General features: G+C 46.7%; 12 protein-coding genes across 12 annotated transcripts; 6 read left to right on the top strand and 6 right to left on the bottom strand.

Annotated features, from left to right (window-relative positions):
* N7469_006723 (uncharacterized protein) lies at positions 1–798 on the top strand (the record flags this gene model as incomplete). Its single annotated transcript, XM_056645641.1, has 1 exon — positions 1–798. The coding sequence occupies one exon, from the start codon at positions 1–3 to the stop codon at positions 796–798; it is 798 nt and encodes a 265-aa protein (XP_056499082.1).
* A 276-nt stretch (positions 799–1,074) lies between these two features.
* Positions 1,075–1,508, bottom strand: N7469_006724 (MICOS complex subunit Mic12 family protein; the record flags this gene model as incomplete). Its single annotated transcript, XM_056645642.1, has 2 exons — positions 1,075–1,428; positions 1,488–1,508. The coding sequence occupies 2 exons, from the start codon at positions 1,506–1,508 to the stop codon at positions 1,075–1,077; spliced, it is 375 nt and encodes a 124-aa protein (XP_056499083.1).
* A 300-nt stretch (positions 1,509–1,808) lies between these two features.
* N7469_006725 (mitochondrial 54S ribosomal protein bL17m) lies at positions 1,809–2,700 on the top strand (the record flags this gene model as incomplete). Its single annotated transcript, XM_056645643.1, has 2 exons — positions 1,809–2,024; positions 2,185–2,700. 2 exons carry the CDS (start codon positions 1,809–1,811, stop codon positions 2,698–2,700), a joined length of 732 nt encoding a protein of 243 aa, XP_056499084.1.
* Positions 2,701–3,815: 1,115 nt separating this feature from the next.
* On the bottom strand, positions 3,816–6,457 carry N7469_006726 (putative R3H domain protein; the record flags this gene model as incomplete). The annotated part of the gene is made up of 4 exons (XM_056645644.1): positions 3,816–5,235; positions 5,297–5,437; positions 5,508–6,316; positions 6,404–6,457. 4 exons carry the CDS (start codon positions 6,455–6,457, stop codon positions 3,816–3,818), a joined length of 2,424 nt encoding a protein of 807 aa, XP_056499085.1.
* Positions 6,458–7,217: 760 nt separating this feature from the next.
* N7469_006727 (zinc finger CCHC-type containing 10) lies at positions 7,218–8,261 on the top strand (the record flags this gene model as incomplete). Its single annotated transcript, XM_056645645.1, has 3 exons — positions 7,218–7,306; positions 7,370–7,495; positions 7,592–8,261. The coding sequence occupies 3 exons, from the start codon at positions 7,218–7,220 to the stop codon at positions 8,259–8,261; spliced, it is 885 nt and encodes a 294-aa protein (XP_056499086.1).
* Positions 8,262–8,606: 345 nt separating this feature from the next.
* Positions 8,607–9,218, bottom strand: N7469_006728 (CCDC12/cwf18 family protein; the record flags this gene model as incomplete). Its single annotated transcript, XM_056645646.1, has 1 exon — positions 8,607–9,218. The coding sequence occupies one exon, from the start codon at positions 9,216–9,218 to the stop codon at positions 8,607–8,609; it is 612 nt and encodes a 203-aa protein (XP_056499087.1).
* A 277-nt stretch (positions 9,219–9,495) lies between these two features.
* Positions 9,496–11,943, top strand: N7469_006729 (pentatricopeptide repeat protein; the record flags this gene model as incomplete). Its single annotated transcript, XM_056645647.1, has 1 exon — positions 9,496–11,943. One exon carries the CDS (start codon positions 9,496–9,498, stop codon positions 11,941–11,943), a length of 2,448 nt encoding a protein of 815 aa, XP_056499088.1.
* Positions 11,944–13,181: 1,238 nt separating this feature from the next.
* On the top strand, positions 13,182–13,764 carry N7469_006730 (putative transcription initiation factor TFIID subunit 13; the record flags this gene model as incomplete). The annotated part of the gene is made up of 2 exons (XM_056645648.1): positions 13,182–13,193; positions 13,276–13,764. The coding sequence occupies 2 exons, from the start codon at positions 13,182–13,184 to the stop codon at positions 13,762–13,764; spliced, it is 501 nt and encodes a 166-aa protein (XP_056499089.1).
* Positions 13,765–15,255: 1,491 nt separating this feature from the next.
* N7469_006731 (dihydroxyacetone kinase) lies at positions 15,256–17,228 on the bottom strand (the record flags this gene model as incomplete). Its single annotated transcript, XM_056645649.1, has 3 exons — positions 15,256–15,929; positions 16,006–17,049; positions 17,123–17,228. 3 exons carry the CDS (start codon positions 17,226–17,228, stop codon positions 15,256–15,258), a joined length of 1,824 nt encoding a protein of 607 aa, XP_056499090.1.
* Positions 17,229–19,489: 2,261 nt separating this feature from the next.
* N7469_006732 (uncharacterized protein) lies at positions 19,490–21,147 on the bottom strand (the record flags this gene model as incomplete). The annotated part of the gene is made up of 3 exons (XM_056645650.1): positions 19,490–20,663; positions 20,716–20,774; positions 20,827–21,147. The coding sequence occupies 3 exons, from the start codon at positions 21,145–21,147 to the stop codon at positions 19,490–19,492; spliced, it is 1,554 nt and encodes a 517-aa protein (XP_056499091.1).
* An 853-nt stretch (positions 21,148–22,000) lies between these two features.
* On the bottom strand, positions 22,001–24,831 carry N7469_006733 (glycosyltransferase; the record flags this gene model as incomplete). The annotated part of the gene is made up of 7 exons (XM_056645651.1): positions 22,001–22,203; positions 22,289–22,845; positions 22,905–23,255; positions 23,329–23,692; positions 23,755–23,912; positions 23,973–24,666; positions 24,729–24,831. 7 exons carry the CDS (start codon positions 24,829–24,831, stop codon positions 22,001–22,003), a joined length of 2,430 nt encoding a protein of 809 aa, XP_056499092.1.
* Positions 24,832–25,281: 450 nt separating this feature from the next.
* N7469_006734 (esterase/lipase family protein) lies at positions 25,282–26,894 on the top strand (the record flags this gene model as incomplete). The annotated part of the gene is made up of 2 exons (XM_056645652.1): positions 25,282–25,556; positions 25,691–26,894. The coding sequence occupies 2 exons, from the start codon at positions 25,282–25,284 to the stop codon at positions 26,892–26,894; spliced, it is 1,479 nt and encodes a 492-aa protein (XP_056499093.1).
* Positions 26,895–27,304: the final 410 nt, after the last annotated feature.

Below are 27,304 nucleotides of genomic sequence, written 5' to 3' on the forward strand. Positions count from 1 at the left end.
ATGGCTCTGGCCAGGAAACAAACGAATTCTCAACGGCTCCCACCACCATCTCTATTTCAAGGCCCGCCCTCACATAATGCATCCAATGTCTCTCTCGCAGTTCCACCCGCTAACCCGACCTCTCTTACAACACCATCGGGCAGTCAACCACCACCTCTAAATCGCTCCCGTAGCCCCGGCGAGAGAAGCGAAAATCGCAGCTTACTATCACCATTTCTAGCTCGCCGACCATCCTCAACAAACGATGTCGATAAAACCGACGCAATCTGGCAAGAAATGCAAAGTGCCCTCTCCGAGGTGGAACTCAGCGCCGTAACAAGCGAACACGTCTTCGGCGAAAAACACGCCGAAGCCCTCGAAGATCTACGCACAAAACAGCTTAATCTCGCTCAAGCCTGGGCTAGAAGTGAAGCCGATGACGAGGTGGTCGACTCCAGTCGCAATACCAATACAAATACTGGCGATGGGGAAAGTAAAGGTACGACACAGCGAGCAGGGTCAATATCAGCAGACGGTCCGACGAAGGATTCTGGAAGTGAAATTGGAGATTTAGCTCCGAGGAGGGATGGAGTCTCGCATCGCACGCTAGATGATGAGACGGAAAAGGATATCATCCTCGCGCGGAAGAGACGCGATGCGAATGATCGATACTTTGACCGGGTGAATCAGGGAGTGTTGGATGTTGTTGCGAAACTTGAAGAAGTCTCCCAGGCTATGCGGACGGTAGAGCAAGAGAGCAAGGATATTTGGAGTGACTCGGACAGTTTGACTGCGCCATCATCAAATAATGCTAAATGAGTGGACTATGGAGTGGAAGGCTATTCTACTCTACTGTCTATGAAGGCGCTGGACGCTTCTACAACTCTATAATAGTCGTCAATACAGGCAACTAATTCTTTAATCAACAGTGTAAGATTGATGAGATAATAAGAATAATAACATACAAGATCGGGGTATCCAGACTCCAGTGCTCAAAAATAAACCCATACTATACATAATGAGTAGAGAAAGATTCAACCAATCAATCAAGACACAGCCAAAGAGAATACAACCAAACTCCCACAATTCAAAATCCTACTCCTTCTTCACCAACCGCATAACACCTTTCCACCCTTCACTCGTCGCATCTCTCACATCTTCCCACCTAGTCTCATGCGCTTTCCTGGCCACCTTCTCAACCTCCGTATTCCATCGATGTTTCAACACCTCCTTGATAGTAACTGGATCATTTTGCTTAGGAAATCGATCTTCCAAACGACGGGGTGTCTCTTCTGGGAGATTGCGACGATCGTACGCGCCGATTGACGAAGCGAGCCAGTTTATTTGATCTACTTGGTCGCGAATGACGCGCCGTTGTTCGAGACGATTTATGCGATGAATGGTAACTGTTATATAGAGGGCAGATGTTGTCAGTGCAAAGCCACTGATCTATTGCGCAGATACTATTAGTTTTCTTTCTTGAGTAGGCCTGGGGGTGGTTCACGTACGAATCCTGTGAAGAATCCCATTGCGTTTGGTAGAGATGGAGCGAGATATAACAGAGATATAGTAGAAATGGAAATCAAATGATAGTATGCTTCATTCCAAGAATATCTCGTGTTCAGCTGTCTCTTCTCGAGTTCTTCTCGAGTGTTGCAGTTGGAAATCTGCGGAAGGCAAAGGCGGTGGCAGCTCTCCGATTGGCCGCCAAACTCGAATCTTTTGGGAACTTCCGCTTTGCTTCGCGGGCGATTTTCATCTCAACTCCCTCTTTCTCCCTTCTCCTCCTCCACCTCTTACTTTCTCTCCTCTCTCGCCCTTTCTCCAAAATGGCCGGCGGCGGAGGAAAATATCGGCATTTAGGCCGCAAGTCATCACATCGTCAGGCCCTGCTGCGTAATCTGGTGACTTCGCTGTTCGAAAATGAATCCATCACAACAACATGGCACAAGGCCAAGGAGGCCCAGCGATTGGCAGATAAATTGATTACACTGGGCAAGAAGAATTCGGAAGCGAGTCGGCGACGAGCTTTGGAGATTTTCTATGTGAGTGAGCCCACTTCCGTCTGTCATTTCGAGTATATCCATTGGATATCCCATTGCAAAGGATCCTCCCCGTAATGGACACAGCAATAAACACCCAATTCCTTCTATTGGCGCATCATACAACTCACAACTTTGTGGAATACTCAACTAACACATTCAGAAACCACACTCCATCATCCCCAAACTCTTCGGTCCCCTCCGTGAACGCTACGCCGACCGACCAGGCGGCTACACCAGAGTCCTCCGCATCGAGCCGAAACAGAAATACGAATACTACTCCGTACCAAAGGGCGACAAGGGAGCCGTCCCAGAGCGCAAACCACACGATCAAGCCCCATCCGCCATCCTGGAACTAGTCGATGGACCCAAGGACATGCGATTCGCCATGACAGCCCGTACAGTCCTGCGCCAGCGTGAAAATGGCACCGGTCAAGTGAACGAGCTGACCAAGTTGAACATGGATAAAGTGACGCGATTCCGGAAGGGTGGAATTGAGGCGTTAGAGGAGGCTGTTCGGAAACTTCAGATTGGGGATAAGAAGGGGGCTGCTAAGATTGTTCAATCTATTGAGGATCAAGAGGTTGAGGTTGAGTCTAAGTCTGTGTTGGAAGAGGCTCGGAGGTCTGAGGAACAGGCTGCTGTTATGGCGGAGAAGGTTGAGTCTTTGAAGAAGTAGTTCTACTACTGACTGCGTTGACTGGTCTCGTTCGGAGAGTACTTACTCGGCTCCTTTTGGGGCATTTCTCTGCAGCTAGTTGATGCCTATTTGTTTCTTTTATTGCCTGTTTCTATAGGAGTTTGCTTTGGCATTTGTTCTATTGCGTCTGCGCTCTTGTGACATAGCTCATGTACAGTATAAAGTATTTGATACCTTTTCAAGATGAAAGTGGTCTTAAGTGGTCTAATTCAGGTTGTAGTGGCAATTCCCGGTGTATCAATTGCTAGTTCCTCGACTAGATAGTGTCCAGATATACTACACATACTACACTAGTTTACAGCAGGTACTGGAGAATAATTACAGAAACGGTACGCGATCTGGCATCGATACACGCCCGATGACTTCCAGGACTTCTAGAACCTCGAGTTGGCTGAATTGAACAGAATTTTATAATACTATCAGCACAATATAATAGTCAGGATCATTCCAATGAAGTGATGTAGTAGTACTACATCAATAATATACTACATACTGCGCCAAAAAAAAAGCTACTCATACTACCCCGACGGCCTTCCCGACCTTTCCAAACAGGGGAGGTACCAGTATTAAGAAGTGTTCTTATAGTGGATGATTCTAAGTTTGAACTGTAATAGTAGATATAAACAATTAATTGATTAGTTTGAGTTCAAAATACCCTTAAGGTTAAGTTGACATGGATGTCAAGGAGATAGCGGTAACAATATATAAATTTAGATGTTATCCAACTGGCACTGAAATCACTCACCAAGTTCGAATCATTTCTAGAAAAAAAAAATTACATGTACTTCAAGGTTGAAGTACATCCCATGTAATTTGGAAATTATACAAGGATCACTAGTGCTATTTCAGGGCGACTATTTCACTACTTTTACTATGGATTGACTACGCACGCTGCACAATCTTCAGCGTGAGCAACGGTAAATGCAACAAGCCAAGACTACAAAGTCCAAGTTTACGTCCAATCGCCATGTATTTTCCTAACTGTACGAGCTATAAGCCGACATGCAAATCATGACTACCTTTACTAGCAGCCTGTACTCACGCACACCGACACCATGCATAGAGAACGCGAAGAGAAGGAATGCAGGAAATGCTTAATTCGGGTTGGGGGCGCCAGTTCCGCCAGAGACGACAAGAGGCCCATTGCGGACACTAGGTATCCCATTGCTCTGATACGAGGAGCCGGATCGGCCTTTCAGGTCGAATTCAGACGGAACCTCTGAAGGTGGTGGTTTGGGAGGGAGATGTGAGGGGGTACCCCATTTTGCGATGGAATCTCGAGAGCTGACGCTTGCTGTGCGAGAAGTGTTGACAGGCGAGTGGTCTTGGCCTCGGGTCTGAATTGGGTCTGAGTATCCGTTCCACTGGGGTTGGGTTGGAAGGTTTGGCTGCATATTACTATATGGCATGGGCTGTGCTCCTCGACTTGCGTGTCGAGATAATGGTGCCCCACCAGGAATGAATGCACGGGTCTGAGGATTGAAATGAGATCGCTCATATCCACCTGGAATCACCGGTCTACCTGCTTGATTTTGCATGGCGTTGTTGAGATGTTGTCCCGGGAACTGGGCGTAAGGATTCGCAGGCATATTGGGCGTCATCGACTGCTGTTGGGGATAATTTGGCCAATGTACGGGAGGTTGATTGCGCTGCAGCGGAGATTGCTGATAGCTACCAGAGTAAGGAGCGTTGTTCCAATTGCCGGATTGTTGATAGTGCTGAGATTGCGGCATGGTATAATTGTTCATCGTCGGCGACGGCTTGTTTGAAGATTGTTGGCCCATCATTCCGGGTGGATTCATAGAAGGAAATCCAGAGTATGCTTGCTGTTGCGGTATGTTCCCCCCTTGCCATGAGCTATTAGGCCCCATTTGCGGTGAGACGGCTACCGGATATTGGGACATGTTGTTCATGCCCATCTGTCCCGGGTGCATCGTACTGTTCTGACCCGCAGGCACATAGCCACCGGGGGGTGGCTGCCCACCAGGTCCAACTAGGTAAGGAACTGGATTGGGAGGATACCCATCATTTATGGCACCATTGTAAGAAATTGAGCCATTGCTATAATGTGTTCCCGGATAGTAAGCATTGAATTGAGAACGGGCCTCAAATCCATCATCATTCGGATTCCGCATTTTGTTATTCTTTTTGCGCCCAGTGGTAGAGCTTGACCGCGACATGTTGGGATTCGAATCGCCAGTATCCGATTTGGCGCTGTCTGGAAAATCGCGGAAGATTCTTTCACGAGCTTCTTGGTATTTGGCTTCACGTTCTTCCCTAGTCAGTGTCAATCGATCCTTAGCGGGAGTGGCACCGGAGGAATCGCCGCGGTCACCATCGACACCGCTATCACCGGCTTCCGAAGTAGCTTTCGATGGGACAGACGAGCTAGCCGCAGTGCTACCCTCCCCTGGAGGACGTTCCCCATCTGTCCGGCGCATGATTTTCATGGCAGGAAGAGCTGGAGGTGGGGTGCTATTAGTAGCAGCGTGTAGTTCCGATAAAGGGGTGGGTCTGTAGAAGTTAGCACTATGTACAACTAACATGATCATGAAATACTCCAAAGAAAACTCACATTCTGCAGAAGGGGGTACGATGCAGTCTAACGGACGTCACATTGTTATCAACAAAGTGTGTCAGATGGTAATAGTCTCCAAGTTTATGGGCAAGAAGTCGGCCAAATGCGTTTGAGGGTGGCAGTTCTAAAGATTGTTCCCTGAATGATAGAAGATTAGCTCTGGCTCAGCACTTTCAGCAAAGAGCTGATGGCTCGAGATGATACTCACTCGGAATCCTTGATGAAATTGGTAATTTTCTCCTCGAGTTGTAGGATAAGAAGTCGGTCTTTAGGCGTTTTCATGGCTTCCAAAAGTTTCTCATCTGGCTCTTGGGGAAGACCTTGCACACCTGAGCCGTCTGGTATGCTTCCAGGATTTGCGGGAGCAATGAAATTGTTTGAAACAGAATCGGGAAAAACAGCCACCGCACCTCTCTGACTGCCACCATTAAAGAGAGGTCCAGGCACTGGCAGAACACCACGAGGGCGCAACGCACTTCCATCGCGGAATTGATCTCGGATTCCACGCCCTCCAGCCTCGGATCCTGTTACAGAGTTGGGTGCACCTGATGCGGGCCCCGAAAGGGATTCCTCATCATCTATAGCCTGGACACTGGCACTGTCATCAGGTCGAACCGAATCCTTCTCATCCATGGCAAATGTAGTGACAGATGCTAAGCTCTTTGAATCAAAGTTCGTCATCTTCGTCGAAGAATTTGAGAGGTGGGTACGATCGTCATCAAATGAGTCTTCTCGTTTGAGTAAGCCATTTTCTTGGCCATTCAGAGATGATCCAGAACCGAGGCGATCATTTTGTAGGGTGATGTCGATGTCCTGGACCGCTCGGCCGAGGTCGTCAACGCAAGGGTCACTCAGGGAGCTCGTCTGCTTTATGGAATGTGGGTGATTGGAGTGGGGCAAAGGAACACCAGCATGGTGATTTTCTATATCGGCGGGGTCGATTGCAAGTTGAGAATCATTGCTGTCGTCGTGAGCCGCAGACGACTGAGATTCAAGGGTAGCCGGCATAGCAGCAATCTATTAGGCATTTTGATTAGCTTCATGTCTAGCAGACGAGTACTGCCGGAATAAACCGCAGAAGAAGGGAAAAAAAGAGTCACATACTTTCGCAAAGGAGAAATGAGTGTCTCCGCCTGATGTAGTGTTGGGTGCTGCCATATCAATGTACACCCGGTGGGACGTCAAGTTCTTGAACTGATATTACAACGATAATCGAAATCAAAACCGAGACGTCGTATCATTCAATACGTGATCGTGTTCACAAGAAAGAAACGGTTGATTGAATGGAAGTAAAGTCACTGGTGTATCCCGCTTCACACAAGCTCGAAAAGAAAGACATATCTCTGGTCAAGGGCCTTCGCCATAAGGGAAAGCTGTAAAAAAAATATTTTGTCAGAAATGAGACCAAATGAGACGCCAAAGACCACAGCCGGTCTATGACAATGATGAAGGTCTCATCATGAAGCAAATACGGGGGAAGAAGCGGGTCTTACACGATGTCAAAGCTGGCTCATGGTCTGGGCGATGAACCTTTTTGAATTGAGATAGAACGAGGATATGAACCCGATAGTACAAACAAAGAGGTGCACAGCACACTTGAAGAATCCAACCACGTTGACTCTCGAACCCAGGAGATAATCAGGCGCAAATGGATTCCTGGACAGACAGAACGTTGGCAGTTGGATTTCTTCAACGCCCGAAGGTTCGTGGGCCATTTTGCCGCGCGTGGCCGCCTTTGCCGCGCGACAATTTCCCATTCGCAACAGCCGCGGAGGGGAACGAAGTCGACCCTCTTTTATATTCTGGATTTTACCATCCTCGTCGGGTGATCTGCTATTGGGAAAGGTCAAGGCCTGTGATCCTTGAAAGGGCAATCTGGGATACGTTTGTCCTGTCGACCACGATTGTTGCAGCCATTATGAACCGATATCGAAATGCTCCGGGCATGCGAGGCCCTAGTAAAGCCTCGCCGACGACGCAATGCCAGAAATGCTTGCAACGAGATATGTGACCTTGGTGTACCCATTATATATACATTTATATACTGACTACATATGCACGGCACTACAGCTATGAATGCAAGGCCACCGCGCAGGAACGTCCATATAAGCCGCGGCCTTCGCGCACTCAACAACTGTTTAACCCAAAGCTGATGCCCAAGCTTTCAACGGAAAATCCAAACACTCTGCTCCAGTCGTACGTCCTTCTTTATGGGGCAAACCTGTCGCTCCAAAGACATCGATTAAAAACTATAAAAAACGAAGAAAAAAACAAGGCTAACACAGACCATAGCGAAGGCATTGCGGACAATATACTTGCAAAGCGGGACGAGGAGCGTGGTCGAAAAAGAGACATTGATGGAGAAGATGCATACGAACAATCCTCTAAGCGAGAAAGATCTGTATCCACACACTCCGTCGACTCCATCTCAACTATATCTACCAATCGATCTGCTTCACGTTCGCGTAAGCCTCGAAGCACACGCCGCGGAGGCGATAAAGATAACTCAGTGTCTCCGGCTCACTCTAAAACTCGAAAGAGAAGATACAGCGACTCAGCAGATAGCTATTCCGCATCTTCTTATTCATCAGGCGCAAGACACCGATCCAGATCCAGAGAGTGGACTGAAGATCGGAACATCCGCCGACGACGCCGGGAAAGCAGTCCGGAACAGCGTGGACGAAAGCGTGACTCGGAAGGCCATGGTCAACGACGTGCTAGGTGCAGTCGAAGCGCAGAAGGCTCTCGTTTTAAGACGGAACGTCGCTCCAAGACCCCAGAGACTCAGCCAGATCGATCGGGTCGGCGTTCATACCGAGACCGAGAGAATCCTCCTGCTCAAACGCAGGAAGGACGTTCTAGACAAGAGCCCCGTGGGCGGCCGCCTCCTCCTCGTGAGCGGAGTCTGAGTCCATTTAGCAAGCGTCTGGCGTTAACACAGTCTATGAACGCTGGAAGGTAAGATATGAGGTGCAAAAAATGGTGTTCTTTGGGGTAGGATATTGGGACATGTCTCTTCATTTTCTGTTTCTACGGCGCAAGGTTTATCTTTTTTGGTCAACATTTATGGCCTCATTTCAGTTTCAATAATTGTTCTCAATTGAAACAATTGTATTAATAGCATAATCATACATCCCTATGTGTGCAAACCTGCAAACCCTACCAAACGCCGGCTTTTCATGTTTTGCAGACTGACTCGGCTATAGTACTCAAGACATGCCAAACAAGAATAGAACAAAAGAATATAAATCATGAGAATAGAAGATGTAGACCGGTACCTATAGTCCTGCAATTTAGGGTATCATTTTCAAATCGAATCCTCATTCCTATTTTCCTCCTGCTCACGCAAATGAATTCCCTTGACCAACGCTTCACCCTCAATACCAACTTCCTGCCCTTGCTGGTCACCATTAGATCCATCACCCCGTTCCTTCGCCGCACGCTGAGCCTCTTCTATCCGTTGTCTAACCAATCGAGCAATCGCATTCTCAGTTCTCACATCGAGGGTCTTGAGTTTCTCATCGAGGTCTCGGCGCAGATCCCAATTAGGTTTCTTTGGTTGTAGCTTGAATAGATCGATAGGTTGGTCTGCTTCTTCGTCCATTTGCGCTTGTTGTTTAACAGCCTCCGCGATCTCAGCTGCTTGTGTTTCGACGGTCACTTGGCCCTCTTGAGGGCCTTGTTCAAAGCCTAATTTAGGCCCGCGAGTCTCGGCGTCGTAGTTACGACCAGACAGATATTTATTGGTTATGTCCGTTGAGCCACCTTGGGCTTCGGGATCTTGGACATTGGCATCACCATCGGCATCTGGCAATGTATCGTCTTGTTCAGGTTGTTTGCGCTTTAAAGCTGCGAGCTTAGCCAGGCGGGCTTTACGATCGGTGGACGCTGCATCTAGCGAGGCGTGGCTAGACGACATGATGATAAAAAGCTGTATGTGACAAGATAAAGGAAGTAGAGGAATGCTTTAGGCAATATGAGTCGTGTGATTGTCCTTCAACGAGCCCCAAAGTCCTCCGTGGTAAAATATAAAAGTTGGGTGAGGTTCAAGATTGACGGCCGATAACGACGGGGCGGCGCGCGACTGCAAAATCCGCCCTCCGCTTTCTCTCCGCTTGCCGACTTCTTTCTGTTCCGCGCAACCACCTCGCCTTCGTTCGCATTTCCCTCTGATGACTGTGATCACAGGTTCCTGAATGTTATCGTGTGCGCAGCGGCTAGCCCGATCTCGGGCTCAAGGGCTACTATGGACACAACCTAGCGTTTGCTCTAATTACTGGCCTCGAAGCTTGCAGACATCTCGCAAAGCTGATAAAGTCTATGCCTCAACAACCACCCTATCGAACCAGGACTTGAATGTTGAAAACCAACAGTTTGTGACAGACCGGTCCCAATCGAATAGCTATCATACCCGGCGCAAAGGCACAGTTCCAACCGAAGGCAGAGATGGAGGAACAAATAATGGCAGAGAAGTGAAGACCACCAAGACAAATTCCGGGAAGCGCGCATCTGGACAACGCAATTCGACCAGTTCTACGCAACGAGGCACAGAGAATTCCGGAGATGCGGCAATTCGGTTCATATCCAATACGTCGGCTCGAAAGGCCATCCATGCGCAGGGTGCATCCCCCAAACTCGCTCATAGCGTCACCCGGCGACTCAATGCTGAACTCCGAGCACGAAAGCGGAGATTGAATAAAAGATCATTATATCTTGCGACAGTTATTGGGAGTAATTCACTTTACTCCCGGGGCCTTGGGCTTCGGCAGTGGAGAGCCGCTTTCAAGGAAATCTACACGGCAAAGCGGTACGAACGCGAGATCCAAAATACGAGGGTGATACCAGTACTGGGGGATTCTGGAAAAGACTTACTGGAGAAGGCTCGCTCCGACTGCTTTGGTAGTTTCCGAGAAGCTTGGCAGGCACTGCATCGAACAGATAAAGCATTGCATTGGCAGCGTTTGGCGATCTGGTTAATGCAGAACGATCTCAAGAGTTTCCTGGAATTCCTGATAGTCACTACCAAATGCAAGGAAAAGCCAAACTTCACCATAGTCTTTGACTGCTTCCGATATCTGGACAACCATTACTACGCGGGTTGGTTGAAGGATTGGCGAAGCGGAGACTACACTTATCAGTCCCTAATCGAGGAGTGTCTTGACCCGCGGGATTGGCCTATCGTTTCCGTTAATCAAAAAGGCCCACGTCTGTATATTCGACGAGCTGGTCATGAAGCAGTTGCCTCGGCTCTCCGGATTGTCAAGGAAAGGTGTACTCAGATCAACCCAGAGACGGCCTTGTGTTTCATGTGGCGCTTTACGGAACTGGGTGACGTGGATAGAGCCTTGGAAGCTCTCAAATTTATTGCACACAACAAAGATGATGGTTTGGATATGAACTCGGATGAAGTGATGCGACATTGCTGCAAACTCCTGACATTGGACACAGTCCAGGATGATGGTGCCAATGGACGGAACTTCCGTATTCTCCCTCAGCTCTTGAAAATGGGCGTTCGACCAGACCGCGACATGATGAATGTGGTTCTTTCAAACGCGTACAAGACTGGCGATCCCCAGCTCGGAACAGATATCTTGGAATTCATGAAAAATCACGACCACACCTTTGACTCCTACACCTACAACACTCTACTTGGAGATGCAGTCTCGCGTGGAGAACGAGCCCGAGTCGATTCTTTAATCCATGAGATCGCTAAGGAAGAGGATCTCCGCACGAACCCATATCTCACGAGCAAGATCTTCCATTCCCATTATATCTTCACTACCAAGCACATGGACGAGGAAGCGGATCCCTCGAGTGTCTTCTATGCAATGCTCGACATGTACAACCAACTCCACGACATCACACCCTTGAAGGAACTCCTCATCATTCCACCTCACTATACGCCCGGAGAAGGGTCTAAACTTCCCGCATCTCCCATTGCTCTCTACATCATGATTGCGACATACTTTCGCTGCCAAAACCGCTTCTCTAATGTGCAACGCATTTATACCCAGTTTCGTCATCTCGTGGCACAAGGCCACCCGTTGATCGCTCCTTTAGCAACAACTGATCATACCTATAATGAATTTTTGATTGCCCTTCGAGACAATCCGCGTGGTCTGAGATTGTGCGTCCGCCTGGTGGAAGACATGTTACACAGCTCTACTTCGAAAAGCAAGGGAACAACTATCGATCATGTCAAGCCTTCCATGCGTACCTGGACTATCCTCCTTAGTGCCTTCACATTCAACAGGCAGCCTCGTGCCGTGCAGAAAATTAAAGAGATGATGGCCAAGCACAACGTCAAGTACAACGCCGTGACCTGGAATGTCATCATCAACGGCTATGCCAACGCACAAAACATCCCGCAAACAGCTGCTTCGATCAAGGCGATGGAGCAGCAAGGCTTCGCCATCGACCCCTATACTATGAGGAGTCTGCGCTACCTGCGTGACCCAGAGCGCCTCTGGGTTGCAATGGATGAGCTAGATGAGGCTGCCACGGCACAAGAATCTCAATCCACGCTCCCTGTAAATGAGGCCGAGACAAATTCGGAACCGGTGCTTTCGAGTGAGGAACAGCGCGAAAAGGAGCTTGACGAGGGCCTTGGAAAACTGGGCAACAAGATGAAGTCCAAGCTGTGAAAGCTAATACCCCCTTTCCACCTTCACCCTTTGTACTTCTAAATTATTGCATACTGGATGCCCGCCGGAATTGGGCATTGAAACAAGCGTTGGTGTTGCGATTTGTGTAAATTTGTTTGTCTTGTACTATACATTGAATCATGAATTTCCCATATGCTTAATCGCCATTCGCTTTAAAGTGAACCGATCCAGACACCTGGCTGATTTGGGTAATATATCATTCTTTCTCTCATTTCATAATTGCTTGTAGCCAGCAAAGTGAGGTCTTTAGCCTCCAAAGAAGACCGAGCACTACACATCGTTATATCAGCCTTTGAATCTACTTTCGGTTCTCATATTTGAAACCTACCGCCATCAGGAAACAGCATATGCTGACATATGGACTCAATCGTTCTCCCACACGAGCGCATTTCCAGAATATCCCAAATAGTCTGCCCTCGTCAGCTTCGAGTTATCACCATTGTTGATTGAGGGGATCCTACCCATTCTGATTCCGGTCCATGAACCCGGGCATTATCGAGTGCGCATAAGTGCTCGTACAGATGATCAAGAGGATCACCAAAAGAAGTGATCGGAAATTGAACAGAGCCGTCTAAACAAAACCCATTCTTGTCAGCATCCATATCATCCCAAACAGTACACAGTATCCTGGGAGTCTCCAACGCGTGAACGGCTTCCAACCGCCAGCATCTTGCACCTATCTCTCTTTAAAAAAGACCGAACTCACCATATTGAATCACCACTCTACCTGGAGCCTCAACTTTCACAGGCAAGGGAGAGAAAAAGTATTCTAGACAAGGACAAGTTCCCACTGGCGTGGGAGAGACACGCCGCCGTCCACTGGCCGCAATTCTGCCCGTCATGTCCGCCTGGAGGAACCACGTGATTTCGCACCCGATGGCATCTCCAGCTTCACTCCATCCCTCCTCAACTCGAACATCTCATTCGCAGTTTGAACAATTTGGATTGAAATCAGCTAGTGCAGCTCCGTATAATATCGGACTTGGAAATAAAGCCGGCGCACATTTGGACAACGCGGCCTACAAGCCGGCCTTCGAGCTATCTCCAACATCTCCAGCACCACCAACTACAGAATTAAAGTTGAGAAAACGTCAGATACAACCAACCACCAAGATGGCGGAGCCACGAGCCCGTGTCGCAAGACACAAGGGACAAATGAACTTTTCTTCTGAGCGTACGTGATCTGCCCTACCCGTTCTTTCAACCGCCATCATTGCATGAATCCGAACGTATAAGTTCCATAATATACACCCGACAATCATACATATTGCACTTCCACTCAAAAGACAAACAACTAACATCAAAATTTAGTCCGCCTCCTCCTCCTCGCATACGGAGACCCAGCACCCCACCGCTCTTACCCACAAGAACCCCTCCCCCGAAACAATTCGAGTCCTAGACGAAATAGTCACAGACTTCATCCTAGAACTCTGCCATGGCGCAGCGCAGGTCGCCCACCACGCCCGCAGACAAAAGATAAAAGTCGACGACTTCCGCTTCGCACTACGCAGAGACCCAAATAAATTGGGCCGTGTGCAAGAACTACTCCGAATGGAACGCGAACTTAAGGAGGCGCGTAAAGCATTCGATCAGAATGATGACCAAGTTGCCAAAGACGCGGGAAAAAAGGGTGCTGCTGCCGCTGCACAAGAAGATGTTGAAGCCGGTGAAGTTGCAGCTCCCCCATCTGTTTCCGGCACGACTGCGAAGAAGAGTAAAGGGAAAGGGAAGAGGGCAGCTCGAAGGGAATCCGATGCTACTGAGGAGTCGGTGCCGAAGAAGCGGAAGACGATTGGTTGAGGATTTGAGATTGTCTACGCTCATTCTCTGCCTTTTCTTTGGTGAGAACATTTTTATTGGCGTTTGGGGGACCTTACATTATGGTATTACGCACATACATAAATCGGCATTATGGCGTTTTGGGAGGGATATCTTTTATCGGATCAGAATACCCATGGACCTTCTTTAAATTTTCAAATACCAAGCAGATGAATGATTCAATCTATGTTTTTTTTTTGTTCAGCGTTTTCCACCAGTAATCGTACGACTCATCTGCTTGCATGGAAGATATCAAGTGACGCACTTATTGTGAGAATAGTATTCTCCGGCCAGCACTGAGACTACTCCGTCAGATATTATTAGAATTTCTTCTTTAAAACGCCCCTTTTGAATTTTCACTTAATCAGTCACGTCTCAGCCGAGGAAAAGCAAGACACTGGACAAATTTTGAAGCTAAGCTGGCTGAGAGTTCAGGTGTGGCAGGTAGACCAATGATTAAGACGAAAAAGAATGATACTCTCATGATTGCCGATATTCCTCATAGCAAGACTATAGTAATCTACTTTCAAACGTACTGGGCCTTCAAGATGCTAAATTAGATATTTTTCAAGAATATGGATATTCTTGTGATGGATCACAACGACATATACCGAGACGATTATCTCCTTGTCTCATCATACATGCTCAACATTTAAACTCGTCCGACGAGTATGCGATTCTCACAAAAAAATAAGGTGAAAAATGAAGAAAAAAAAAAACATCAAGCCTGCCAAATTTCAGTCTCATCAACTTGATGATGAACATATTTCTTAACATCTTCCTCGGCAGTGACATCCTCTTCTACACGAATTTACAACCATAGTCAAGATGTACTTTTCCGGTTTGATACCCGCCAAATGACTCGGATAAGCGATTTCTACGTACTTTGACACTCGAGCCCTGTACTTCGTATTTCGGACAACAAACCGAAAACCAACCCCCCACGCTGGAACACGCTAATGTCTCTCGCCGAGAATAAATTGCGGGGATTGTGGGAACGGACTGCGGGGTGCGGCTCGGAACTTGCTATTGGAGTTAAATAATGACAGGTTTGCCTTGGTATAGGGTCATTTTCCTTGGAACATTGAGGCTAGTAAAGACTATCTGTCTATAATGTACTCTCGGCTGGAAATCTAGTTGTCGCCACTTTCCTCGGAGAGATACATGCATAGGCACGAGGTAGGGATCTTGAAGCGAGTGCAGGGTGCTATACAATTCCAAGATTTGAATAAGACATTTCAAGTACAAGAATACTAAGCTCCATTCTACGAATTGTAGTACTGGCATGCGAGATGTTCTTCAGGAGTACTGGTTATATGCCAGACATAGCATTGATATTATCTCTCCGAAAGGACACACATGATCCTATAGAACTCAAGTATCAAAATTAAACTACTAATAACAAAATTCGTCGCAGTCATAGAATATCTTCACAGAGCCCAAGACCCTCAACCCAACAACGAATTCATTTCCTCAATTGGGAAGTTGAAGTCCACTCTGAATAGCCGTGATAATCGATACAATTCCACAAGCACCTGGATCCGGAATACCCTTGGTAGGATTCTCATCATCCTCCTCACTTGCACCGACATAAGTAGATCGACCGAAAGAAGATTTCATCCACTTCGTAGCCTCAGCACCATCCTGAGCAGCCTGAGCAGCCCTCTGCAAAGCATCCAATGTACCCTTCTTATCATTGAAAACCGCATTCGACAACTCATTCACGAATGGAATCAAAGCGTCCATCAAAGTTCGGCTATTCTCACGGGCATTCGTGTATCCCTTCAAAGTCTCCAGAGCTTGCACGGCACTCTTAGCAAATAGTTGAATATTGACTTCCTTAATCTCCTCGAAGTTTCGCTGTACGCCGGAAACGAAAGAGTTTAGAAAGATTCCGTAGAGAGCACCGGATGTTCCACCCATGCCACTACGCACAGCAGAGGCAATTTTCATTAAACTCTTTGATAGATTAGCAAGGCCCTCGTCATCTTGCTCACCGATGGCGTAGGCGGCCTTTGCTCCTGCTAGCAGTGTAGTACCGCAGTCGCCGTCTCCCATGAGGGTGTCGTATTCAGTAAGCTTTGGCTCATCTGAGGTGACTTGGTTAAGAATTCTCTGAAGGATGGTGGCAAACGCCTTTTGGTCGCCTGTGGAAATCAGTTAGCCGTTGAAAAAAAAAAAACAATATCAATTGAATGAATGGAATGAAAGGAAGGAACATACAAGAGATGTCTTGTTTGACTTGAGGAGAACGAGCTCGCTCTTCATTCTCGGGTGAGTTTGTTCCACTTGCAGTACTTTCCAGAGGCTGGCAGGTAGCCCAGCTGCTCATTTTAACTGGTTCATCGAGCAAAGACAGGAGGTCGATGTTGGAAGAGAACAGTTTAGGTGTGAGATTGGCGAGAGTGATGCTGAATCCTGGCGCATCGAGAGCCGTGAGATATGTGTTGACATAGATACGGATGGGGGTAATATTATATGAGCTCTTCAGTTCTTCCAAGACCACGTTGGAGATAGCTTGCAGCTCGAGCACAGATAGGCCTCCCAGGTTATTCACCAGTAGTACCAAATCAGACTTATCCTGAGGAACGCCCTGGAACTTCAAAAAGCCGTGTTCCGGGTCATTTTCAGTCAAGAGTAGCTTCAACATATTGCTCACAAGCTGTTCAATGGTGGGCTGTGGGGAGATACGTTGAGCGCCAGGCTCGTTGTGAATACCCATTCCCAACTCAATGGCATCTTCAGGAATTGAGGGTTGATCATGACCACCAGGAAGATTGGCATAGTCCAATGAACAACCGATAGTAGCCATATTATCAGATACATGTTGAGCAACCTTGGATACATCACCAAGGCCCAACCCGCTAGCCGCGGCAGCTCCACTAATTTTATGAACGAGGACCGCGCCAGCAAGTCCACGACGACCAACAAGCTTTCCACGGGAGTATGGCACAGAAACATCATCAGTTATCGTGACGATATGAGTAGGAATTCCCGTTTGTGCTTGGTATGTCTCGGCAGCGAGGCCGAAATTGAGCTTGTCCCCGGTATAGTTCTTGACGATGACGAGAATTCCTCGAGGTGTTGCAACGCGGTCGAAAGCTGAGATGATCTGATCGAAATTGGGAGATGCAAAGACTTTTCCGCAAACTGCTGCATCGAGCATTCCCTCGCCCACATATCCAGCATGAGCGGGCTCGTGTCCTGAGCCACCACCACTGATGAGGCTTACTTTGTTTTGAGTACGGCCAATTGGACGGTACAGAACTGTATCACAAATTCATTGATTAGCTCAGTCATTGCCAATTGAATGATCCCAGAGTGAGTTAATGCTTCTTACCTTTATTGGAAGAGTCATATCGCAGAGTTGGGTTCTGAGCTGCCAACGAGCTGCACATATGATCGACAATCCGAGTTGGATCACTAAAGAATGCCTTGGACTTCATCTCGGAACGAATTGGCTTCAGTGTATCAAGAGAAATGAACTTCAACCGTGGATAAGAAAGACCCTTAAAATGGGAGGAATTTGAAGCACGTCGAACCCAACAACAACCTCCTCCCAGGGTCTGTTTCCCCCTCTTTATATCGTGCGACGTGGCCGCGGCATACCTGGTCATCCTCCGGCCAACCCCGCAAGTAAATGGCCCCCGCAGACTACAACTACTCATTTGGTGATCCTGGTCTGGAACTTCTTGGGTACTGTACAGTACAGTGTACGCCTAGCACTCGTGCACAGACGCTAGTATCATATTCGAGGAGAACCGGCGGATGCCACGGCTGTTCCGTCTATGTCAACATGTGGATACCCTAACTTTTTTTTTTTGCATCCTCAGGTGACAATTTTTAGCCTCGCCACATCTTCCTGCGTGGCTTTTTCCGTCATACGATAGAGACTTTTGGAAGGTTATCCGAGTATCTGTATCAAAAAAGCAAACTTCATTTTTCTCCTTGTTCCTTTCTTTTCCCCACAGATGCTGTATAGAAATATTCTTCTCCACTTGGTACCGCGCAAGGGCCTCGGGATCGTGCATGCGGGGACTACCATGTCAAAGGAACCCAACCGGAAAGCAAAGCTGATCTTCGTATAAATCATCCCCAAACTGGTTTCTGGTGTTTTGGATTCTTCCTTGCTGCAGTCAAGGCACCAAAGTACCTAAACCAGGGGGTGGGTTCCACCAGCATGCCGGAATAATTAGTTCACTCCTTTCGTACTTGATCACGAGTACTGTACATCATTTTGAATGTATATCGTCGATCCACACAGCCTCCTCTGGATTCTCCTCGGCAGACTCCTCGGCTTACTTATGCAAATCAGGATCTACCGTTCAGGATGAGGCTGGTCTACCTTCTTTGTCTGGATATCCTTGCTATCCCGATGTTCTCATCTTATTATTAGAAGTAGAGCAAGTTGGGAAATCATCATACAATCAAGTATAAAACATGAGTACTAATTTACACAGCAATTGCCAACGTAAATAGACGATCAGCATTACTATGTACAATGTACAATGATAATCCTTCTAGCGGTCAGTCCTTTAGATCGAATCCACTTGGAAAAATCCCCAGTATCCACTTTCAGGGGAAGCACTGCATAAGTCTCGATGCACTGCAGGGCTATGGCTCCACAAAATACGTTAACTGTGGACCTTTTCCTTCATCACATGGACTTCTAAATTTTCCAGATTTAAGCTTACATTTCGTCCTCATATGCACATACCATTCGGTTGGGGGATTACGAATCTATCTATCCAGGGTACTCACCCCGTGCTGCAATTTTGATACTTCTCAACAGCATAATGATCTACACTCTTACTAATGCCTTTGTTCCACGTCATATTCTGTTGACTATTTATTCGTGAAGTGCAGTTGAATAAGTCTGGGCCTGGCGCTATTACATATAGGAGAGGTTCTGGCCATTAACACTACTACACACAGCCACGCCTTGTCATTCCTGATAGCAGAATTAAAACCGATTACACACTTCTAATTGCTAAAAAGAAAGCAAACTAGATCCCGCCTTAATTATAGTTTCGTTACTGATTCTATTCAATTGGGCTACAATGAGCGCAATCGCAATGTTCCAGCAGATTTTACCGCTGGGAGGGTGCTTAATATTTCCCAAAAGGGGCAATCTGCCCAAAATGCCATTAAAAGTGCCATGTTCGGCTATTTAAACCGCTTATCAAAATCGCTTATGATTGCCTTGAGAAACACCATATGTATATCCAGCCAGTATAAGCGATTAACAAGTGAGATTAAAACCTTTGCTGTTTTTGTTTTGGCCATCAAAATTTGGATGCGACTCGGATGCGCGCGAGCTACAGAAAGGAGACTCGGAGTGGAGTCTCCACTCAACATGCTGTAGACATTTCTACTTCGGGAGTATCAACCCAAGTGTCTTTGATAGCTAGAATGGTTTTAGCAGTCCTATTAAATTCAGGCCGACACGAGTCAAATTCGTAAAATCTACTTTGTCTAAACATAGATACTAATATTTGAAAGCGGCTGTCGCGGAGTCCGTAGCGAATTGTTTAAAGTTCTAGATAATCTTGTCTTAAGCGACCTTACCGCGCAGCCAATTTAGAAATGAAAAAAGAAGAGAAAGATATTTGAACTTATAACTAATTTACGGTACCAGCGTACTTCTACCAGTCGCTGGCAATGCTATGTAAAATCATACTGTGGGTACCAACATCGAGTGCTGTCTCTAAACAGCAGAGATTTCCGAGGTTAGGTTCTTTTGTCCTTCATGTCCTTGATCTCGTCGCTGAAGCGAGGTCGCTGAATTTGTTTCCTCCACAATGGCTACAGAGGCTTGCGAAGCTTCATCAAAGCTGCCATCATACGACTTAAGATACCGTCGTTGCCACCATAACATTCCCATCTGAACCAAGACCGAAGAAAAGGTGAAGGCTGTTGCAAGGGGAAATCCGATAGGGTATCTTGGTGAATCCTTAGTTTGCCAAACTCTGAGAGGAATCGTTGCATGGCCAACGTAGACAATAGTAACAGTCAGTGCTACAAGGATTGCTCGAGCTTCCGGCTCTTTTCTCAATATCTCGGCCATCCAGGCTAAAAGTGAAGGGCTGCCTGCATTCGTAGCATATGTGAGGAAGTAGAACGCCAATACAACTTTGTAGTCAGATGGCCAAGCACAGAGAACGCATAAAACAACACCGAGCAGAAATGGCGGTGCCATGCTTATTTGCCAGCGCCAGTGCTTCCAGTCTGATAAAGCGTTCAATGCCAAATTACTGACAATTTGCAGAGCATAACCGCCTATCGGGATAACATTGACCTGGTAAGTACTGAAGCGAATCTTTCCTGTCGAGTCTTTCAATCCTTCGAGGTAAAGTGGGAAATATGCGTTCGCTCGACTAGCCCAGGCACTAAGTGCAAACGATAAAAGGAAAAGGTAAGTGACTGGGTGAAAGACCAGTCTCCGCAATTTCTCCTTTAGAACCGCCACGGGGATAATATTCGATGTATTTGCACCGAAACTAGCCATGCGATTCTGTGCAATGTGTTTCTCCAGGTCCGTGAGCCAAAGTGCGCGACTCAAAGCTGGTGTATCTGGTATTATAACGAGGCCAAGAAGACCCTGGCCAATGGTGACTGTACCAGATATGATAAATAGCCATTGCCAACCCGAAATACCGTGTACTCCATTCATATTTTTGTAAAGAGTCGCTTGCAAGGCACTAATGAACATGCCTCCTGCTGCATCGGAGACGCTAAAAAAGGCAACCCTTTTGGCTAGCTCTTCTGGTTTATACCAATTGAAGATCAATGAAATTGCAGTGGGCCAGAACACGGCTGAGAATAAGCCGAGTAATATCCGCAATCCGTAAACTGTTTGTGCATTAGGGGCTTGGGCAATACTACGAAAACTGTCAGTGTATATGATTAATTTCTGGGTTTCGGTTTCCTTACCAAGTAACCAAGATTCCCCATGATATCTCACAAAACGGAAGAAATAAAGAGGGACGAATCTATAAAAGTTAGATGAACACGGCTAGTAGACTTTGCGAAAGACTGGCTCACTTTGGTCTGTATTAGTTGTCCAGGGATCAACCCAATAGCATATCCCACTGAGAAGAATGTGTTGAAATTGACAAGCTCGTTGCCATATAAACTTAAGGATTCTTTCATGCCCGAAACGTAGGCTTGGGTGGTGGCACTTTGATCCATTTCCTTCAATATACCCGCGATAAATGTCCATGTCAATAGCAAAATGTCTAATTTGAACAATAGTAGGTTCTCTGCTTTTCTGAGATAAGGTATATGGCGCCAAATCCCGGTTGACAGCGCATATGATTCGCCATTTGAAGTAAAATTTGGCTTAACACCCGGTTCGCTGGGCATATTTGTTATGTTTTGGGTGTATATAGGCAGCTTTACATGTTGGGAAGACCAAGCTAAGGCTTTATAAAATTTCAAAATGAGGTCTGATCCTTTTGTGTCGTCGTAATCTTGGAGACAGATCACGTATATCACAAGCTGCAGCTTGGCATGCCAAGAGTCGGGGTTGGACAGTTCAAAGCTTACGTTGAGCATTATTGTAGCAGGGATAATGCATTACATACTTACTATAATACGTAACATATTGCTTATATGAATTCGTCAGATCTTTCCTATACTTGTAAAAGTATCAAATCCACTTATTGAATCTACTATAAAGTGCCCAACTGGTATATACTACAACGCCAAGAAATTATGGACCCCATCACAGCCTTAAAATTAACTGTCTCGCTTCGTTAGTACTATGTACTCGTCTTATTTCTGAACATGTCGTCATTTCAGGCTGGGACATTAATAAACACTTTACTGTAGATTTTCTTGAGAGGCCGTCTCTAGCATGACCAATCGCTTGGGACTCATGATGCGCTTCGTGGGCTCATTGCACTCTGGCCTCTTCCAAGAGCTACATTGAAAAACATCAAAAGCCCCGTAGACCATATATCATCAAGAGATATTTCATTGTTGTTTATCTTCTCTCAGCAACGTCCTTACGTAAAGCTTCGGGGAAAGGAATTGGAGTTTTGCATGAAAGTAGAACAGTTCTACGAGTGAAGAAAAAACCTAATGGAATTTAGTAGTATTTATCATCATATTGTATTTCCAGATTCGACCTATTGAAGACTTCCCACATAGGCCCCCATGCTTCATAAGTATTCTCCTCTGAAATGTAATCGAATAAAAGATACAGACAGCCAATTTATCCTGCCATCGAACTCAACAGGATCTCAAATACCTGAACGACTTCTTCCTGCTCTTCTTTCGACAAGTGAAGTCGTTGCGCATGCGCATAGCCCTCTCGCAACCTCGCCGCAACAATAGCTTTAGGCGTCTTCGTCCTAAAAGCAGACTCAATGCTCTTTGAAATACCATGAAATGGATAAGCCATCAACCCAATCCCAGCTAAGAAGGTATCAAATTAGCATTCAAAATTCATCACCTCCGGTCCATTTATCATGAATGGCAAATTGAAATATATTGAACTCACCGGAGGGCATTTTTGTAGCCATCCCCAGTGCGCCCCTCGTAAGGCCCTTAATAGCTCCGTCTTTCCCACCATCCATAGCACCCTTCAAAGGCTCCGTAATCATTCCCGCCACGCCGCCAGCCATACCACCAACGAAATTCTTCCCACCAACCTTGACACCAGACTTCCAATCAGAGACATGTCCATATTCTTTCGGCTTCTCGCCGTAAAGTTGGGGTGCACGACGAAATCCTTCCGCCGCAGCGTGAGGAATATCGACAATCACGCCTCGCAAGTACGTGCCAGAAAACTTGCCGAAGCCTTGCAGACCTGCGCCGGCCATTCGGCCCGCCGTGCTAAACGAATCTTGGCGGTTATTGGAAGACTTTGAGCCAGAATGAGACGAGGATCCATCTGCGTCATTCAATGTACGACTTCGTTTGAATTCTTTGTATGGATTATAGAACATCTCGCCGGTGGACTTTGCCATGTTAGCGCCTAGACCTGTCGCTGCGGACAACACGCCGGTAAGAGGATCCCAGCGTCGATTGACTATGAGTATTGGATTAACTGGGTAACTATAGTTCTCCAAGTCAATATTCGCGTATATCAGAGGGGAAAAGGCGTTTTGACTGACCACTTGATATTTTGAGAATCGATTTTATTGTGTTCGATGAGGATCTCTGCAGCCGTCTTGGACAGGATCAAACGGTGTTTCCCATCTTTATACCTCCATACAGCAACCTGGTCTGGCATGATACTGCATCGCATTCGATCAAGTGGTAGGTGTCGATGAAATGAGTCCACAGCTGCTGTGACACCTGAATCAACCTGCATTTTGATAGCAATCTCTTGCGCGGCCGCCGACGCTTCTGGCGTAAGACAAAATTGAATTGCTGAAGCAAGAAGCTCGGGTTCGAGTGAAGCATGCGGTATTGGATCGGGGCCAGCGCCAGCTTTGGCGATCATGTCGCCCCAAAACGGTTGGCTGCAATAATAATTAGCCATATCTCGGATATTGTGGATGATCTACAACCGCTTATAATGTGGAATGAACATACTCTCCGAAAAATGGAACAACTGTTGTAGGCTTTCCGTTCTGTAGACCACAGGCAGTTGTTCCAGCACCTCCGTGGTGAACCACAGCCGCGACTCGTTGGAAGAGCCAGCCATGTGGGCAGTCGCCAATATAGTAAATATTCTCATCCGGTCGTCCTGCGAGCTCACTCCATCCCTTTGAAACAATTGCTCTTACTCCAGCCAACTGAACCGCTTCAAGTACTGTACCAATGAGTTTCTGGGGATCATCGACGACGATACTACCAAAGCCGATATAAACAGGAGGAGGCCCTGCTTGGAGGAATTCTGCTAGATCCGGCGGTGGCGTATACTCAGGTGTATCCGCAAAGAAAAATCCCACGACGTCTGGTAAAATTAGAGGACCATTTTCTCCCGCTAGATCTTCATTCTCTATTCTCAAGACATACCGATATGAGAAGGCCAATCCCTCGGTCGTGGAACTAATGCCGGCGACCAACAATATGTGAATGGAATTTCCAAAGCTTCAGCTAGGCAAGGACCTTCTGTAGCAGGAACCGATGCGAGATCAATGGAGGACCTAAATCGATTAATCACATCACCAAGTCTAGTATGCACTCGTCAGTCAAATAAGCCCATTTCTTCACAACACTCATCAACTACCTACCCCTGCCATGTCAACCATTCCACAATCCCATAAGAAACCCAATTAGCGGTCGTCGTATTCATCAGTTCAGGATTGATGTTCTTATTTATATTCGCCAGGGGATGAGGAAATGCCCTGGTCGTAGTCCACGGCATAGTAAACATCAAATGTACTGGGATACCAAGTGCCTGTGCACAATGCACATGAGCAAAACTGGGTGGATTGGCAATAATAGCATCAGCAACAAAAGGCTCTTGTGTCAAGGGATCATCTGCAATACAAGATCTCCAACAACCATCTAGCATTTCAGCTACCATTCGTTGTTTCTTCTTGATCTCGCCATCACGGAAAGTTTTCATTTGTGGTATCAATCCGGGATTCTTCACCATGTAAGCCATTAATTGAGCAGGATCTCCACCGATAGGAAAGAACTCAAGATACGAGTCTTTGACGAATTTCTCGAAAACGCCGTGTGTAGCGATACGAACTCGATGGCCGTGTCGTTGTAGTTCGTTCCCTAGTGCGATAAAAGGTTGAACATCCCCGCGACTTCCGACGATTTGAATGACGATATTCAGTTTTACGTCGCAGATAGGTGATTCAAGAGTTTCCGTCGACTCAGGCAACGGGTATTCATGTTTCTGCTCCTGTTGGGCAATATGCGCCAGTGATTTGGCGAGTTTGGAATCCAGGTTCACATCAATACGACCATCGGCTATTCAAGAGATTAGTTCTTATTCTGAACATCTTCTCCTCCGAACTCCTATTCAAGCTCACTTTGAACATCCCCTGACTCGGCTGTGACTTGAGGGTCAACATATGGAGTATATGGTGGAGGACTATTAGAGCCCGCACGATCTGGCAGTGGAGGTTTCTCCATTTCGATGCAATTCGGATCGCATCAATCCTGACAATAAATACAAAGAGCAAAACAAATCAATTATCCGTAGAGTTCAAGTTGAATGAATCCTCCGTCCCACACACAAACAAAGACGTTATTGTGCAACTCCGTCGATAGTGGCGAACCTCATGCCCCGCGATGTCCCCAACGTACCTTAAATTTATCTTTCCAACACACCAGCCACGTCCAGTTGCGAGGGACAAACATCCAATTGCTGTTGTTCAATTAAATTGGCGGACACCTGTTCCACTTTTCCCGCGTTCAATAAGCCAGCACATCCTCAGTGGCAAGCGGGCCGTGCAGCGACGATCCACCTCCCCTCAAAATGTGGCTGTGCTCGAAGGAGATGATGTGGAAAACCGGGTTTAATGTATGACCGCATTGTTTCTTGTCTATCCATCCAAGCTTCATTCTCTCATAGCTTGAACCATGGAAGGCGCCATCCATAATGGCGCCAATCACGCCTGTGATAGTTTGTCATTGCCTCAGCCAGGGACTGTCGAGGAAAAGAGTAAGAGAAGGCTGTTATTGATATACGTTCATGGATTCATGGGCTCTGAAGCCAGTTTTCAAGACTTCCCCGCCCATGTACATGACATGTTGACGGGATTATTGAGTGATTCGCATGTTGTCTATACTCGAATTTATCCTCGATATAAATCCCAGGGGGAAATTCAATCAGCAGCAGCCCAGTTCAGTTCCTGGTGAGTCCAAGTCCGAGTTTACAGCCTTATCTTTTCCAACCTTGGAATATTAGACAAATCAAGTATAGAATTTGAAAGCATCATATCGGGCCGGCCCGTTACGAAAGATTTAGAGCTAACGTAGATCTCTTTAGGCTGGCACCCCATGAAGCAGATGATCTTGATATCATCTTGTTGGGCCATAGTCTCGGAGGCATCGTGGCAGCAGATGTAGCCCTCTTCCAACGACATCAAATACTGGGGCTAATAAACTATGACGTTCCATTTCTGGGTCTTCATCCACGCGTGGTCCCGACCGGAATTCTCAGTTCGATGCCAAAGAAAGACGTACCACCAGAAGAGACTCTGGCAGACGAACAAGAATCTCTAGGCATGCAACCAGCCTATAAACCAGCAGCGCCTGATCCAAATTTCGACCGACCTTGGAGAAATGATATCCGACTACCGAATCGAGGGTTTTTGAAAGGAGTGATGCATTTCGTCAATAAAAATACCGACAATCTAGCACGGTCTGTCTATGATCGGGTAGTTTCTTCGGCGAAATTCGCTGGATGTGTGAATAATTATTCGGAACTTCGTCAACGATACCGCAACCTCATGGAACTGGAAGCTGGGAGCCGCCATCATAAGAGAATCAAGTTTATCAACTACTATACTTCCAGCACAGGCCGCAAGAAACCCAAGAAAGATGATTCTACAAAGGAGAGCACTGAGAGCATTGCCGAAGAAAATAATGATCCATCCAATGAAGCAAAGGATAAAGATGAACAGACTGAAGAGAAGAATCCACCAACTTCATTATCGCCACCGTCACAGCCTACTCCAGAGCCATCGCTGAAGAATCTGAGTTTATTGGAGACGCCCACTCAACAAGACGAAACTTCAATCTCAGTACCAACCTCAATATCAACCGAAGACCAACAAAACACACCCCTAACAACGCACAAAAGCGAATCTGAACCCCCCTCTCGGCATATATCACCTACAGAAACACTCAAAGAAGCAAGTCTACATCTTTCCAACACAAGCACAAACTCCCATTCCAGCAGAAACACCAGCATAGATACCTCCAATTCCACACCATCCGAAACTCAACAAACACCCGAACAAAAACTGCGCAAATTCATCCTCCTCCCCAAGAATCACTGGAAATATCACGACAACGCGCATTGGACAGCTGTCGTGATGAAGGATATCGATGAAGTGGAAGCTCACCAGTCTATGTTTATACCCAGTTGTTCGCATTATGATCATCTTGTTGGTGATACAGTTACTTTGATTGAATCTTGGGTGCAGGATGAAATGAGTTGGAGGCTTGCGAGGGAAGCTTTGGATTAAATGGGACTCCTAGTATATCTGTCTAATACTAAATGCTAGAAATTCAAGTCGAGAATGGGATGGAAATACTTTGATGAATATTCATTGGTGATACCTCGGGCTAAATGAGTAATTCCAGGTCAATTAGGGCTGGTCAGCTTTGTAGCTAAAAAAGAAATATTAAAAATGAGACAGTTCATCTAAGGCACTTCAGCTACCTTTGAAGTACATCAGAAGAGGGTAGTGACGGATCCTCGGTTATATGTCTTTGTCTGATGTCCTCAGCCCCCGTCAGAAGGGCTTGTCGAGTCTTGATTCCCGTTATTGAAGATTCATCCCTTCAACGATGTTCTTGGGGATCTCACAGCCAGAGATACACCGAGCAAGTGTGGTCAGCGTAGTCTTTTTGGATTCATACACCGCCGGAGGGC

This window comes from Penicillium citrinum (assembly GCF_028827155.1).
Source record: "Penicillium citrinum strain IBT 23319 chromosome Unknown utg000006l:1.0-3011923.0:1.0-3012962.0, whole genome shotgun sequence".
Classification (NCBI taxonomy): domain Eukaryota; kingdom Fungi; phylum Ascomycota; class Eurotiomycetes; order Eurotiales; family Aspergillaceae; genus Penicillium; species Penicillium citrinum.